The sequence below is a fragment of the Hyperolius riggenbachi genome, chromosome 9 (assembly GCF_040937935.1).
Source record: "Hyperolius riggenbachi isolate aHypRig1 chromosome 9, aHypRig1.pri, whole genome shotgun sequence".
Lineage (NCBI taxonomy): Eukaryota > Metazoa > Chordata > Amphibia > Anura > Hyperoliidae > Hyperolius > Hyperolius riggenbachi.
Genome location: NC_090654.1, coordinates 94,648,879 through 94,665,685, shown reverse-complemented (window position 1 = coordinate 94,665,685; position 16,807 = coordinate 94,648,879). Strand labels below are relative to the sequence as shown.

The following is a 16,807-nucleotide window of genomic DNA, read 5'->3' as shown; positions in this document are numbered from 1 at the left end:
TAAAGTTTCAAAGGAAAAACTGTCTTTTAAATGCGGAAAATGTCATGTTTCTTTGCACAGGTAACATGCTTTTTACCTCCATGCAGTCATAAATGTAATAAAGAGAAGAGGTTCCATAAACAGGGACCGGTAACGCTAACCCAGCAGCAGCAGCAGCAGCACACGTGATGGAACAGGAGGAGGCGCAGGAGGAGAAGGCCACGCTTTTTGAGACACAACAACCCAGGCCTTGCATGAGGACAAGAAGCGTGCGGTTAGCATGCTTTGTACCGCCATGCAGTCATAAATGTAATAAAGAGAAGAGGTTCCATAAACAGGGATCGGTAACGCTAACCCAGCAGCAGCAGCAGCACACGTGATGGAACAGGAGGAGGCGCAGGAGGAGAAGGCCACGCTTTTTGAGACACAACAACCCAGGCCTTGCATGAGGACAAGAAGCGTGCGGATAGCATGCTTTGTACCGCCATGCAGTCATAAATGTAATACAGATGAGAAGTTCAATAAACAGGGACCGGTAACGCTAACCCAGCAGCAGCAGCAGCAGCACACGTGATGGAACAGGAGGAGGAGCAGGAGGAGAAGGCCACGCTTTGAGACACAACAACCCAGGCCTTGCATGAGGACAAAAAGCGTGCGGATATAGCAATGCTTTTTGCCGCCATGCAGTCATAAGTGTAATACAGATGAGAGGTTCCATAAACAGGGACCGGCAACGCTAACCCAGCAGCAGCAGCAGCACACGTGATGGAACAGGAGCAGGCGCAGGAGGAGAAGGCCATGCTTTTTGAGACACAACAACCCAGGCCTTGCATGAGGACAAAAAGCGTGCGGATATAGCAGCAATGCTTTTTGCCGCCATGCAGTCATAAATGTAATACAGATGAGAGGTTCAATAAACAGGGACCGGAAACGCTAAACCATCCCAGACGTTCATTGGTCATGTTACTTGGTTGGGGTCCTGGAGTGTTGCGTAGTCATTTCCAATCCAGGATTGATTCATTTTAATTTGAGTCAGACGGTCTGCATTTTCTGTGGAGAGGCGGATACGCCGATCTGTGACGATGCCTCCGGCAGCACTAAAACAGCGTTCCGACATAACGCTGGCTGCCGGGCAAGCCAGCACCTCTATTGCGTACATTGCCAGTTCGTGCCAGGTGTCTAGCTTCGATACCCAATAGTTGAAGGGTGCAGATGGATTGTTAGACACAGCTACGCCATCTGACATGTAGTCCTTGACCATCTTCTCCAGGCGATCGGTGTTGGAGGTGGATCTGCACGCTTGCTGTTCTGTGAGCTGCTGCTGCATGGGTGTCAGAAAATTTTCCCACTCCAAGGACACTGCCGATACCATTCCTTTTTGGGCACTAGCTGCGGCTTGTGTTGTTTGCTGCCCTCCTGGTCGTCCTGGGTTTGCGGAAGTCAGTCTGTCGGCGTACAACTGGCTAGAGGAGGGGGAGGATGTCAACCTCCTCTCTAAAGTCTCCACAAGGGCCTGCTGGTATTCTTCCATTTTGACTTGTCTGACTCTTTCTTCAAGCAGTTTTGGAACATTGTGTTTGTACCGTGGATCCAGAAGGGTATAAACCCAGTAATTGGTGTTGTCCAGAATGCGCACAATGCGTGGGTCGCGTTCAATGCAGTCTAGCATGAATTGAGCCATGTGTGCCAGAGTCCTACCAGAATCCTCATCATCCTCTTGTGAGCGTTGTGATAGTTGTTGTTATGCATCATAGTCGTCACCTTCTTCCTGGTCTGCTTCTGCTGACCATTCGCGCTGAATTGTGGAAGTCCAACGTGCACCGCTCTGGCCCTCGTCAGTGGTGGCAGGAAATTCCTGCTCCAACTCCAGCTGTTCCTCCTCCTCTTCTTCGTCATAGCTGCTGGGGCCAGCGTTTCCTGAGGCGGATGGCCTGATGTTGGTACCATCACGCTGATCGTTTTCTCCTTCAGATTCCCCCAGTTGCATCATGACAGCTGTTTCCTTGATTTTCAACATTGACCTCTTCAGTAAACACAGCAGTGGTATGGTAATGCTGACTGAAGAGTTGTCACTGCTCACAAGCAACGTGGATTGCTCAAAATTTTGGAGGACTTGGCAGAGGTCCAACATGTTGGCCCAATCGGATCCACAGAAGCTTGGCAGCTGGCCGGATGCGCCTCGGTACTGCGCCGTCATGTACTGGACCACTGCACTCTTCTGCTCGCAAAAGCGGGCTAGCATGTGCAGCGTAGAATTCCAGCGCGTAGGGACATCACACAGCAAGCGATGGTGGGGGAGATTGAAGCGCTCCTGCATCTTGGCGAGTGCCCCCGAAGCAGTACTGGAATTTCTGCAATGTTTGGCCACTCGTCGCACCTTCAACAGAAGATCGGCCACGCCTGGGTATGTCCTCAGGAACCGCTGAACTACTAGGTTCATCACGTGCGCCAGGCAAGGGATGTGTGTCAGCTTAGCCAACCTTAAAGCGCGAATGAGATTACTCCCATTATCACACACAACCATGCCCGGTTTCAGGTCCAGCGGTGCCAGCCACAAATCCGTCTGTTCCTTTATTCCCCTCCAAATTTCCTCCCCTGTGTGCTGCTTATCCCCAAGGCAGATCAGCTTCAGCAACGCTTGCTGACGCATGCCAACAGCTGTGCTGCACTGCTTCCACGATCCTACTGCTGCTGGGTTAGCGTTTCCGGATGAGGTACAGCTTTGAGATGCGTTGGAGGAGAAGGAGTCAGAGAGGTAGGTGCTGCTGTTGTTATCCAGTGGGAGGGACGGCGGTGCAGCTGTTTGCGGCGTGGGCAACACCCGCGCCGTAGCAGGTGAGGAATCGCTGCCAGGCTCCACAAGGTTCACCCAGTGCGCGGTAAGGGAGATGTATCGACCCTGGCCGAACGCACTCGTCCAGGTGTCAGTGGTGAGGTGAACCTTGCAGGCAACGGCATTCTTCAAGCTTCGGGTTATTTTGCTGACCACGTGCTCATGCAACTCAGGCACTGCAGAGCGCGCAAAGTGGTAGCGGCTGGGAACCACGTAACGTGGGATGGCCACTGACATCATGCCCTTGAAGCTGTTTGTCTCCACCACTCGATATGGCAGCATTTCGCAGTCCAGAAGCTTGGCTATGCTGGCTGTTACTGCCACGGCCCGGGGGTCATTTGCTGGCAATTTCCTCTTGCGCTCAAACATCTCCGAGACAGACAACTGAACCGTAGGGCTGCACATTGAAGGGCTGTTGGTTGTTGTGTTTGATGAAGACTGGGAGACCTCAAGAGCACTACTCCGGAAAGTGACAGTGTCAGCGTCGTCCGATGTTTGTGAATGTTGTGAACCACGCAATGGCTGGGCTACTGCTGCTGCTGAGGCGGGTCTGGTGGTGAGTCTGGTGAACCCAAGGGAGGCAGTGTTGCTGGTACCCTGTCCTGTCGAGTTTGCCCACAGAGTGGGATGTTTGGATAGCATGTGGCGGCTCATGCTGGTGGTGGAGAGGTTGTTAATACTTTTCCCCCTGCTCAGGCGGGTCTTGCACACCTTGCAAATCGCCATGGTAACATCCTCAGTGCAGTCTTCAAAGAAAGCCCAGACTTTGGAGCACCTGCCTTGCTGGCGATTTCTGTTTGCGCCTCTTTTGCCTCTCACTTGAACTTCCACGCTTGTGGTGCCTGAAATTGCGCGCCGCCTACCTTGTGGCACAAGGCGAACTCGTGCAGCAGTGGGTTCTTCAACAGACTCATCTGTGCTGCTGCTACGACGGCGATGTTCTCGTTCACAAACAAAATCTGGGTCTCTGTCCACATTGTCCATACCCTCCTCTTCCATCTCCTCAAACTCGTCATATGTCATTGTGGGGGGCCGCCGCCGTGGAGTAGAGCTCCCCAGAACAACCTCTGCGCAGCTCACTCCAACGTCGTCTTCCAGATCTTCTCAGCCGACCTCCTGCAATTGCAACCCCTCCTGCCCAACTTGCTCTGGGATTTGGGTTTCAAAGTCCTCGGACTCGCCTTGTTGTATTTCATTGCCCGGTGCATTTCCCACAGTTAATGGTTGTGAATCCGGGCACAACATTTCTGGCTGTTCCTCCATTGACCTTTCAAAGGTGGAAGTTTGTTGGCCTGGGAATAGCTCCTGCAAATACCCCATTGTGTCCTGAGGTATTTCATCGGACTGGTTATCTGGCAGTTGTGTGCGTGGTGTCGCTGCCGGTTGTGTCAGCTTTGTGCCCACTAGCTCCTTGTAACTGGCTGAGGACTCGGACCTCGTACGTGATGTGCTGGTGCTGCTTAACCCACTGCTGGACGCTTGAGAGGTCATCCAAGTAATTATCTGGTCCTGTTCTTTTGGATCTGTGAGGGTTGTTGTCCTGGACAACATGGGCGGTATTGAGTGGGTTTTCTTGGGTGCTCCCCTGTGGCCTGTACGTGAACCGTCAGGGGAAACACCTCTTCCCTTGCCCCTCTCTCTTTCACCGGATTTCTTCCTCATTTCACTTATCCTTAAAGTACACGCTGACTGGCAGCAGTACAGTGGCAGTACAGAAATGCTATACAGTGGTGGGTGAGCGGTGTACCACTATTGCCAGCAGCGACACAGAGCACAATGCTATACAGTGGCGGGTGAGCGGTGTACTACTGTTCCCAGCAGACACAGAGTGGCAGTAAACACAATGCTATATAGTGTGGCTGAGCCGTGTACACACAGTGGCAGTAAACAATGCTATATAGTCTGGCTGAGCTGTGTACACAGAGTGGCAGTACACACAATGCTATATAGTCTGGCTGAGCGGTGTACACACAGTGGCAGTACACACAATGCTATATAGTCTGGCTGAGCGGTGTACACAGAGTGGCAGTACACACAATGCTATATAGTCTGGCTGAGCGGTGTACACAGAGTGGCAGTACACACAATGCTATATAGTCTGGCTGAGCAGTGTACACAGAGTGGCAGTACACACAATGCTATATAGTCTGGCTGAGCGGTGTACACAGAGTGGCAGTACACACAATGCTATATAGTCTGGCTGAGCGGTGTACACAGAGTGGCAGTAAACAATGCTATATAGTCTGGCTGAGCGGTGTACACAATGCTATATAGCCTGGCTGAGCGGTGTATACAGAGTGGCAGTAAACAATGCTATATAGTCTGGCTGAGCGGTGTACACAGAGTGGCAGTACACACAATGCTATATAGTCTGGCTGAGCGATGTACACAGAGTGGCAGTACACACAATGCTATATAATCTGGCTGAGCGGTGTACACAGAGTGGCAGTACACACAATGCTATATAGTCTGGCTGAGCGGTGTACACAGAGTGGCAGTAAATAATGCTATATAGTCTGGCTGAGCGGTGTACACAATGCTATATAGTCTGGCTGAGCGGTGTATACAGAGTGGCAGTAAACAATGCTATATAGTCTGGCTGAGCGGTGTACACAGAGTGGCAGTACACACAATGCTATATAGTCTGGCTGAGCGGTGTACACAGAGTGGCAGTACACACAAGGCTATATAGTCTGGCTGAGCCGTGTACACACAGTGGCAGTAAACAATGCTATATAGTCTGGCTGAGTGGTGTACACAGAGTGGCAGTAAACAATGCTATATAGTCTGGCTGAGCGGTGTACACAGAGTGGCAGTACACACAATGCTATATAGTCTGGCTGAGCCGTGTACACAGAGTGGCAGTACACACAATGCTATATAGTCTGGCTGAGCGGTGTACACAGAGTGGCAGTACACACAATGCTATATAGTCTGGCTGAGCGGTGTACACAGAGTGGCAGTAAACAATGCTATATAGTCTGGCTGAGCGGTGTACACAGAGTGGCAGTAAACAATGCTATATAGTCTGGCTGAGCGGTGTACACAATGCTATATAGTCTGGCTGAGCGGTGTATACAGAGTGGCAGTAAACAATGCTATATAGTCTGGCTGAGCGGTGTACACAGAGTGGCAGTACACACAATGCTATATAGTCTGGCTGAGCGGTGTACACAGAGTGGCAGTACACACAATGCTATATAGTCTGGCTGAGCGGTGTACACAGAGTGGCAGTACACACAATGCTATATAGTCTGGCTGAGCGGTGTACACAGAGTGGCAGTACACACAATGCTATATAGTCTGGCTGAGCGGTGTACACAGAGTGGCAGTAAACAATGCTATATAGTCTGGCTGAGTGGTGTACACAATGCTATATAGTCTGGCTGAGCGGTGTACACAGAGTGGCAGTACACACAATGCTATATAGTCTGGCTGAGCGGTGTACACAGAGTGGCAGTACACACAATGCTATATAGTCTGGCTGAGCGGTGTACACACAGTGGCAGTACACACAATGCTATATAGTCTGGCTGAGCGGTGTACACAGAGTGGCAGTAAACAATGCTATATAGTCTGGCTGAGCGGTGTACACAGAGTGGCAGTACACACAATGCTATATAGTCTGGCTGAGCCGTGTACACACAGTGGCAGTAAACAATGCTATATATAGCGTGGCTGAGCGAGGTACACAGTGGCAGTAAACAATGCTATATATAGTGTGGCTGAGCGAGCGGTGTACTACTGTTCCCAGCAGCGACACACAATGACTGGGGGGACCCTGGCTAGCGTGGCTGGAGCGCGAACTACCCTGCCTGCCTACCCAAAGCTAAACCCACAGACAAATGGCGGAGATATGACGTGGTTCGGGTATTTATTTACCCGAACCACGTGACCGTTCGGCCAATCAGAGCGCGTTCGGGCCGAACCACGTGACCCGTTCGGCCAATCACAGCGCTAGCCGAACGTTCGGGGAACGTTCGGCCATGCGCTCTTAGTTCGGCCATGTGGCCGAACGGTTTGGCCGAGCACCATCAGGTGTTCGGCCGAACTCGAACATCACCCGAACAGGGTGATGTTCTGCAGAACCCGAACAGTGGCGAACACTGTTCGCCCAACACTAGTGGTAGTCAGGATTGGAGACAATCAGCAGAAAAGTTCAGTGGGATTTATTATTTTTAGTAGTATTGATTTATATAGCGCCAGCATCTTCAGTGGTGCTCTATGACAGAATACAAGGTATAACAATTAACAATGCACTATAAACAAAGCAACATTTAACAATACAAGACAATGGTGGATTCCATCCGATGCAGGGAAAACATCAACTCCAGATTTTTACATAGGCAATTTTGGAAGGTTAGGGAAAAACTCTAGCCTGCAGCTCTATGTTTCTTTGCATCTATCAGTCAAGCTAAAGTAGTGCTCTGACTGGTAACAGTGCACCTGCAGGTATGGTCACAACTTCTATGGTCAGGTTAACTGCTTCCGGACCACGCTAGGTGAAATTTACGCCCTGTTTGGGACCTGTCATCCCTGCCAGGATGTAGATTTTGAACTTCTCCGCCACACGGATTAGCCGCTACCACCGATCGCGCCGCCACTGAAGCTCACCAGCTCTGCCAGCAGAGCTCTGTGAGCTGGTGAGGAGCTAATTTAATTGGCCAAATATAATTAGCTTACATTGATCACAGGGTCAGGAGCCAAATAAATCGGTTCCTGACTTGCTCCCAGAGCTCTGCCATTACAGCATCGCAATCGATGGTAGCAGCAAATCCACGCAGCGTGATGCCGGTAGGCACTGTTTTTCATACCAGCGGTCTCTGGTCCTTAAGGGGCCAGAGACCGCTGATACCAAAGTGGGTAAGATAAAAGAATCAGAACTGAAACAGGTCAAAAAGAGAGCAACAGGGTCTGTTAGGGTAGGAGGGGTTACTTGAGTGGAATCAAAATAATGACAATTCTGGGATTTGGCTTTAAAGATTGTTGGGATTTAAAGATGTGATTTGCCGATGTTATTACATTTAAATGTCCCCTTAACCTCCTTATTCCTTATACTGTAGATGAATGGATTCAACATTGGAGTCACTGCTGTATAGACAAGGGACACCATTTTGTCTGTCTGTGGATAGTGAGTGGTGGGGGGTCTTATATACATGAATATGATGGTCCCATAATATATGGTGACCACAACAAGGTGGGAAGCACAAGTTGAGAATGTCTTACATCTCCCTTGTGAGGAACGGATATTCAGTATACTAGATATAATATGAATGTATGATATCAAAGTCAAAAAGAAAGAACACATGACAATGACCACTGCAGAGATATAGATCACTATGACATTGGTCCAAGGATCTTTGCAGGACATTTGTAGAAAAGGAGGTATCTCACAGAAAAAGTGGTTGACATGGTTGGATCGGCAGAATGGCAGTTTCAGGACGGGAGTCACCAGGATGAACGAGTTCAGGAATCCTATGCTCCATGCCATGGAAACTAAACATGTGCAGATCTTCTTGTTCATGGTAGCATTGTAGTGAAGTGGTCTACAGATAGCAACAAATCGATCATAAGCCATGATTGCCAGTAACATGCTCTCAACAGCACCCATGGCCAGATGGACATACATCTGTATAGAACATGCCATTAAAGAAATACTTCTGTCTTTGGATAAAGTGTTGACAAGAACTTTAGGAATGATGCAGGTGGAAAAACAGATGTCAATAACAGAAAGGTTGCTCAGGAAAAAGTACATAGGAGTCTTTAGGGTTGGATTGATCCTAACCACTAGAATCAGAAGAAGATTGCTTGATAATGTGATCATATACATTAGCAAGAATACGATAAAGAAGAAGACCTGGAGATAAAGAACATCAGATAGACCAAGAAGGATGAACTTAATTGAAAACGTTTGGTTGAAGGTTTCCATAACAATGAGCTGGCATCACTACGATAAAGAAGTCAATAATGGTAGGCATATGCTTATAGTTATGTTTTTAACTCCACTAGCATCATTAAGAATGCAAGGAATTTAATTACATCTCAGCTGCCCAGAAGAATGTATATAAAGCCATTAACTCATATGTTACATTTGAAGGTAGTACGGATGTCCATTCTGATATTGTTGTTCACAAATATGTAGCCCATAGTCCCAGTTAATATGTGTCATTTGAAATGAGTGCTGGATCACCCAATGCCTTTTCCCGGTCATATTTCTGACCATTTAACTTGGACTCAATGCATTAGGTTTAGACACCATTGACTGAGGGAGAAAGAGACAAAGATGGAGAGAGAGTAATATAAAAAGAAAAAAGTTAAAAGGAAAAATATGAATTGGTAACAATTCTACACTTTTTTTCTGGAATCATTAATATTATACAAACTGATAATTTATGTTATTTTTACATTATTTGTGTAATTATTATTTATTTATATAGCACCAACATCTTCTGTAGCGCTGTACATAGTACAGAACAAATACTGGGGAAAATAGATCCATGAGAGTTTCAAAACGCTGTCCAATCAGGACATCCAGCAATATAAATACAGATATTGTTGATGAGTGGTTTGAGAGAGACATCACCTATACCGATACATGTTCATATGATAAATTATCTCAGAATAAGAAACACTAGGAGGAGGGCCTTTGTGTGCTTACAATCTAGATTTGCAGATTTGAAACCATATTCACTAGCTTTGCAAAGTATGCTGGGTTATCTACTAAAAAATCCCAGCAGTCCCTCAAGCAGAATACTTTAGGTTATCCCAACTGTTCCACTACATATGCTCCATTTCTACCCCGAGGCAAGACCTAAAGCTTTCCTCATTGGAATCAATATGTCTCTCGGACCCACTGCGAAAGGGTACTCTCTCTATGATCTATGCAGTTCTTAATGCTGCCTCCAATGAGTCTAAATTCCCATTTCAGCTTGAGTGGGAAGCCGATTGTGAGCAGGTCCTTGATAAAGAACAATGGCTCCAATGCTTTGATACGCTTTCCAAGGGCAGTCTTTTAGTAACTCATATGGAGGTATCATTGCGAATACTACATAGAACATATCTGGTACCTGCTAGACTGCAACAAATATATCCAGCTAGAGACCCTCTCTGTTTCCGGGGATGCCAGAAACAAGGCACCATGCTACATATCTGGTGGTTGTGTCCCGTAGTCAGTGGCCTATGGGAAAAACTTTTTAGACTTATTAATAGGACTTTAGACCTCCACCTTACTCTGGACCCGACTATTTTCTTATTAGGCCTTCAGCCAAAAACTGTGACCGCAGCCAAACATAAACTAATACAGTTTATAGCTAATGCATGTAAAACATATATAGCATCACAGTGGCAAAAGCCTAATCTACATTATAAGGTGGTTCTTGAACGGATACATGACCTAATGATTAATGAAAAGATTAAAGCAAACTTGATGGACACAACACACCACTTTGAAAAGGTTTGGCTACCGTGGATACAGAACATGTCCTCCTTAAGGATACGAAATAGCCTATCATACCTTTAGGGCCTAAACTAATCCCTGTACTAGACATACTATGAGGTGGACATCCCTGGTCTGATAAGATTCTTGCGCTGGTCTGTGTTTGTTTTGTTTTTCTTTTATTTTCGTTAATCTGGTTTATATCATTGAGATCTCACTCGATATATATGCCCGTTGGCTTGTATATCACACTATATAGCTCAGAAAGACAGATATGAGACAACCAAAAAGTCGATCTTAATATAACCAGGAAAAAATAAAAAAAAGGGGGAAACTTTTCCAAAATGTTATTAAACTAATGCCTATAGAAAATCTCAAGATGATCGTGTAACCTTACTTGCTAAATTTTTGAACTGTACTTATGTCAAACAACCAATTGATGTTATGTATAACAACCTGTTCTAGATACCTTTTCCTTGCTACCATTGCACTGATTTTTCTATATATCTGCAAATAAAGGTTTTTGAAACTAAAAAATCCCAGCATATATTTATTTCAGTTGCCCAGAGCGGAGTATCCTCAGGGTCAGAATTTTGGAAATGCCATAATGGCCATGTCCCAGGGTGCTGCTGTATAAGGGGGAGTGGGTGAGAAACGTCAGCAGACTCAGGACTAGAGATGGTCCAAACCTCCGATTTTCAGTTTGCGAACCGTGAACAAGAACTTCCGCAAAAGTTTGGTTCGCTCGAACTTTCGCGAACCACAATAGACTTCAATGGGGAGGCGAACTTTGAAAACTAGAAACACTTATGCTGGCCACAAAAGTGATGGAAAAGATGTTTTAAGGGGTCTAACATCTGAGTTTTTGCTTGGATGAGTGGGATAGATGCCAAAAGTCCCGGGGAAAAATCTGGATTTGACACAAAGCAGCGTTTTAAAGAGACTCTAAAGCGAGAATAAATCTCGCTTCAGAGCTCATAGTTAGCAGGGGCATGTGTGCCCCTGCTAAAACGCCGCTATCCCGCGGCTAAACGCGGGTCCCTTCACTCCCAAACCCACCCCCGCAAGACTTGGTCGTCAAGTTGGTCGTAGATATTCTCTTCCTGGAGGCAGGGCTAATGGCTGCAGCCCTGCCTCTAGTCGCGTCTATCAGACGCGCATCGCCGCCTCTCCCCCGCCCCTCTCAGTGAAGGAAGACTGAGAGGGGTGGGGGAGAGGCGGAGGTACGCGTCTGATAGACGCGCGGGAGGCAGGGCTGCGGCGGTTAGCCCTGCCCCAATGCGGAAGCGCTCCCCGGCTGTACGGAGGGGATTTGGGGGTGAAGGGACCCCCGTTAAGCCGCGGGATAGCGACGTTTTAGCAGGGGCACACATGCCCCTGCTATCTATGAGGTCTGAAGCGAGATTTATTCTCGCTTCAGACTCTCTTTAAGGGCAGAAATCACATTGAATGCTAAATTGCAGGACTAAAATGCTTTAAAACATCTTGCATGTGTATACATCAATCAGGGAGTGTAATTAGAGTACTGCTTCACACTGACACACTAAACTCACTGTGTAACGCACCGCAAACAGCTGTTTGTGTTGTGACGGCGTGCTGGACTGGTGCGCACCATGGCGTGATCTCTCTTCCTCAGTGATATCAGGTAATGTCTGACTGCCTTATCAACTTTTGATGGTTCTTTCTCTACCATTGTTAAGGCTTACATCTATTTTTTATAAATTACATCTGTTCAGTACCTGTAACGAGAATCTGTTATGGAGGGCATGTCTGGTTGCGGGTAACAATGGGTAATGGCCAGGGAATCAGGGTTCGATTCCGGTTCAGAGTGGGAGCCTGAGAACCCGCTACTACCACCACACATCCAAGTAAGGACCCATTTGCTGTATAAGTAATGTACCTGCCCTGACAGTGCTTTGCAGACCAGGCATCTGTGGTCACAGATGGACCATTGACCCAGCGCAAGACGAACCAAATAAAAAGCATTTGCCAAGAATGTGTTATGGAGGGCAAGTCTGCCATTCATTCAACTGTGTGAAACTTTATATGGTACTTTCTCAGTAGCATGGTGACCACGGGTAATGGCCGGGGAATCCTGGTTCGATTCTGGTCCGGAGTGGGAGCCTAAGAAACGGCTACCACCACCACCATACATCCAAGGAAGGCAGCAGGCATGGCATGCGCGTCCCGAGGTAGTGACCAAAAATAACAATACAGGAGGACTTTCGAGGCCCTGCTGTATATGAGATGAATCAACTTTAAATCCTTTAACGAGAATCTGTTATGGAAGGCAAGTCTGCAATGCATTCAAGTGAAAGGTATGCACTGAGTGCCAAGTACAATACAATGGGCAGTCAAAGATGCAGTGAAAGGTATGCAGTGACTGCAAACAGCTGTTTGTGTAGTGACGGCCGTGCTGGACTGGTGTGCACCATGACGAGAGTGCAGGTGATGGCAGCTTTCCAGCCCATATGGTCGCCAGGCTGGGGTAGCTGAATGACAGAACAATGACTGTCCAACTGATCAAATTTGGTCAGTCCACTATGAAGCAACAACCGTATTATCGTGGGTGTGCCCCCCCCCCACACCCGACACACTCATATAGCCATCGGTCATTGCTTCATTGTGATACGCAAGCCCCTTCACCGCGGCAAGGTAATGATCATGAAGGGGAATTGGCACATGTACACGCCTTTTGTTTTGTTGTTGTAGCTGCAGTGCAGCCAGAAAATTTAGGCAGGCATGTACACGCACCAGAAAAATTAGTATAGCGGCCGCTGCTAGCAGTGGCCTTAAAAATTCAGGAATCCACCTGGAGTCCTGGACCCTGTTGGTGGTAGCGGAGAAGGCAATCAAGCGGCCTTCAGGCAGAGATGCTGTGTGGGGAGTGACTTAGTCTTGGGGCAGGCAGTCACATGGCGTACAGGCAGAGATGCTGTGTGTGGGGAATGACTTAGTCTTCGTGCAGGCCTGAGCGTGCTTTGCAGACCAGGCATCCGTGGTCAGATAGACCCTTTACCCAAAGCTGTGTGCCTGAGATGTCACCACTTGCCTTTCAACATCACGGTACAGTTTAGGTATCACCTTTTTTGAGAAACAATTGCGGCCTGGTATCTTCCACTGCAGTGTGTGGCTTTGCTTTTGTGTGCTGCTTTTCCTCGGGTGGTCATCCCATTGCAGTTTGTGCTTTGTAATCATGTGCCTTCGTAAGGTAGTTGTCCCTACGCGGGTCTTGGTCTTTCCACGGCTCAATTTTCGGTGGCAGAAAGTACAGATGGCATTGCTCTCATCTGAGGAAGACACACAAAAAAATGTCCACACCGCAAAGCCCTGGGGTGATGGCACTTTGGTGGTGGCGGCTGACTGAGTGTTAAGTGGGGTGCCAGAATCAAAACAGGAGGAGGAAGATGTCACGGTTCTGTGTGGAAGCTGAGGAAGATGAGGTGTTCTGTGTTAAATAGTCAACTACGTCCTGACAATATTGGGGCTTGATGGCACTTGCCTTCTTCTGAACACTGTACTTTGGTCGAGGCCGGCACGAAATCACGACAGCGCGACCTCGAACAGACCTGCCAGGCAGGGGCGGAATGCCCAGGGGGGAAGAGGGGCAATCTACCCCCAGGCCGCCTTTCATTCAGGGATTTAGGGCCGGTCTGGTGTCTGGTGTATTCAGGTTTGTTGTTGTAAAGCAAAGTGAAAACACTAGGCTAGCTGATAAAAGTGCAATTAGAGGACAGACAAGCTGATAAATATACACAACATGATGCAGAGCTTGCCTGGAGGGTCAGTGGGCAAACATCTGTCTGGTCTCTCCCCATTGTTATAATGACTGCATGTGTAGATAAGGCTTTAAACAAGTTGAAAAGTTTTTGACAGTCCCTAGACTCCAGGAGGGCTGCTTTCTGACTTGTTGAGAGACTGGCAGGGACAGGTGGAGTCATATTATAGGCAAGTAGCCTCTGTGTGATGTGAGACTGCAATACAGATAAGCTCACTGCTCCATATTAGTCTCTCTCCACTCCTCGTCTCTCTGGGCTAGTGAACGCCAAAATCACAATAGGAAATGCTAGAAATTTGTGAGTACGATTTTGTGAAGCGATTTTCAGAGCGATTTTTGAATGACTCGCTCCAAAAATTGGTACATGCAACGTGTTTGCAATTTTGAAAAAAATCACAGCGCTGCTGTGAGAACACCCTTATAGGGTAACATTAGCCAAGCGCTTTTCAAATCACTGTCGATTTGAAAAACGCTCAGAAGCACTCTTGGTGTGCACCAGCCCTCCCTCATTCACCATTGTTTCCCTCTTACCCTAATGCTGGCTGTGTCTTCTTCTTATATAGGAAAGCGAAATGAAAGTGCAATCCTGGTGAGGCAAATTATTGTTATTATTATTTAGTATTTATATAGCGCCGCCATCTTCCGCAGTGCTGTACAGAGCATATTGTCTTGCCACTTAACTATCTTCTTCCTTCTCTTTCAGCTTTTCTCTCCTCACTGTTTCTCCCCTTCTCTGCTTAAGGGCTCAGACACACTATGAGTGCTTTTCTGAGCGATTTTACTGTGATCACGATTTTACCATGATTTTAATGTAAGCCAATGGGAGCCCTTTTTAAAAAGCTCTCAGAAAGCTCTGATGGCTAAAAAGTGCTCATAAAAGTGCTTATAGTGTGTCTGAGCTCTTAGTATTTGTACGCTCCAGGTAAGTTGGGCCCCGGCCGGGAGCGCCAAATGACGGCTTTTGCTGCTGCCACTAAACTCCCTGGCGATGTTAAATACTATTCCCCCTCCAAGTTGTTGCAATTCAGAGGGAAGTGTAATTTGCGGTGCGGCGATCACCTGAGCCCCGAATTACCCTTATGCTCCCCGGGCAGTTTATTATTGCTGCTATGGGGCTCCTGGTTTGGGTAACCGGTGCAGGGCTGTGGAGTCGGAGTAGGAGTCAGAGTCGAGGAGTCGGAGTCAGAGCAATTTTGGGTACCTGGAGTCAGAGATTTTATAAACTAAGGAGTTGGGAGTCGGATGATTTTTGTACAAAATCCACAGCCCTGGTAAGTATTAGACCAAGGAGTCGGAGTCGAGGTGTCGGAATTAGAGCCATTTTGGGTACCTGGAGACGGAGTCGGTGGTTTCATAAACTGAGGAGTCTGAGTAGGAAGATTTCTGTACAGACTCCACAGCCCTGGCGCCGTGCACCAAAACCCCCTGCTTTGCCTCCTCTCTCCAATCTTGTTATTAGAAACCATAATCTAAAGCTGGCCATACATACATCAATTATTACAGACAGATTCTTTCACTATGATCGAATCATAATGGCTTTTCAACCTGTCAGTACTGAGTATGGATGTGGTCTATAGGGTTTCATACTATAGTGAAGTGGGTTGTGGACAGGCAGTGATTCACTGCCACTGACCACCAATAAAAAGCAGGTAAGCAAGGCATGGATGTTGGGGGGGGGGGGGGGGTGAAAAAAGTGATGGAAGGAAGGGTATCAACACTTCGGAAATTAGCATTAGCGAGGCAGGGATCATGGTGCCAGGAGGGAGGTCAGTAAAGATGTGTTACCTGACTGTGGGAGATGGTGGTCCGGTACTGGGGGGGGGGATATCTGAGGTGGAAGAGGGGCATATTTGAGGGATTAGTAGAGATAGTGGCAAAAGGGAGGAAATAAGTGTGGGGGGGGAGAAATGAGCTTTGGGGAATTGAAGTGGCCATACATCTGTTGACTAGACAGCCGATTGACCAACCGTTTAGATATTATCGAATCGGATACAAATTTTGGTTGGAAATTGATTGAATGTATCAATCTGAGATGTTGGGAACTCTCAGGCCAATGTTGTTGTCAGGTGCGATAATCACGGCATGCAATAACCACGAATGATAGACACGACATGTTGCCTGTATTTCCGCATTGGCGCTCCACATGACTACTGGCATAAACGAGGTGGGATGCGTGTGTGACGTCATTTGGGCTGGGACTGCCATGATAACGGGCCTCTGGTTTGTGTTTCCCCCCAGGGCAAAAGGTCCCAGTCCTCCCCTGCTGCCAGGTGGCCTGCCTCTGCCCTTTGTTTTGTCCATATTGGGGGGGATGAAGTGAAAGGTATGCACTGACTTGACTAATACAATGTGCAGTCACACAGGTGCAGTTAACAGGTATGCACGGAGTGGTATATCACACTGCGTGCACTCACGTAGGTAGGTGGGTGCACTGAACACAACAGGTAGGTATATGCAGTGATGGGTATTGCACCTGTCACACACTGACCGTGAACAGGTAGAGTGACTGGTGGTATTAAATATCACACTGTGTGCACGTAGGTAGGTGCGTGCACTGTGAACAACAGGTAGGTATATGCAGTGATGGGTATTATAATGTACACCTGTCACACACAGACAGGTACCGGACAGGCACAGTGACACTGCATGCGCTCACGTAGGTAGGTGGGTGCACTGAAGTGAACAACAGGTAGGTATATGCAGTGATGGGTATTACAATGTGCACCTGTCACACACACAGGTAGTCACTGAATGTGCTGGGCCTGGCAGTGGCACACTCAGT

The 16,807-nt window shown here is 47.7% G+C and overlaps 1 protein-coding gene across 1 annotated transcript; it reads right to left on the bottom strand.

The window, feature by feature from the left end:
* Nucleotides 1–7,805: 7,805 nt before the first annotated feature.
* LOC137533475 (olfactory receptor 5B12-like) lies at nucleotides 7,806–8,741 on the bottom strand. Its single transcript, XM_068254857.1, has one exon. It carries the CDS (start codon nucleotides 8,739–8,741, stop codon nucleotides 7,806–7,808), a length of 936 nt encoding a protein of 311 aa, XP_068110958.1.
* Nucleotides 8,742–16,807: the final 8,066 nt, after the last annotated feature.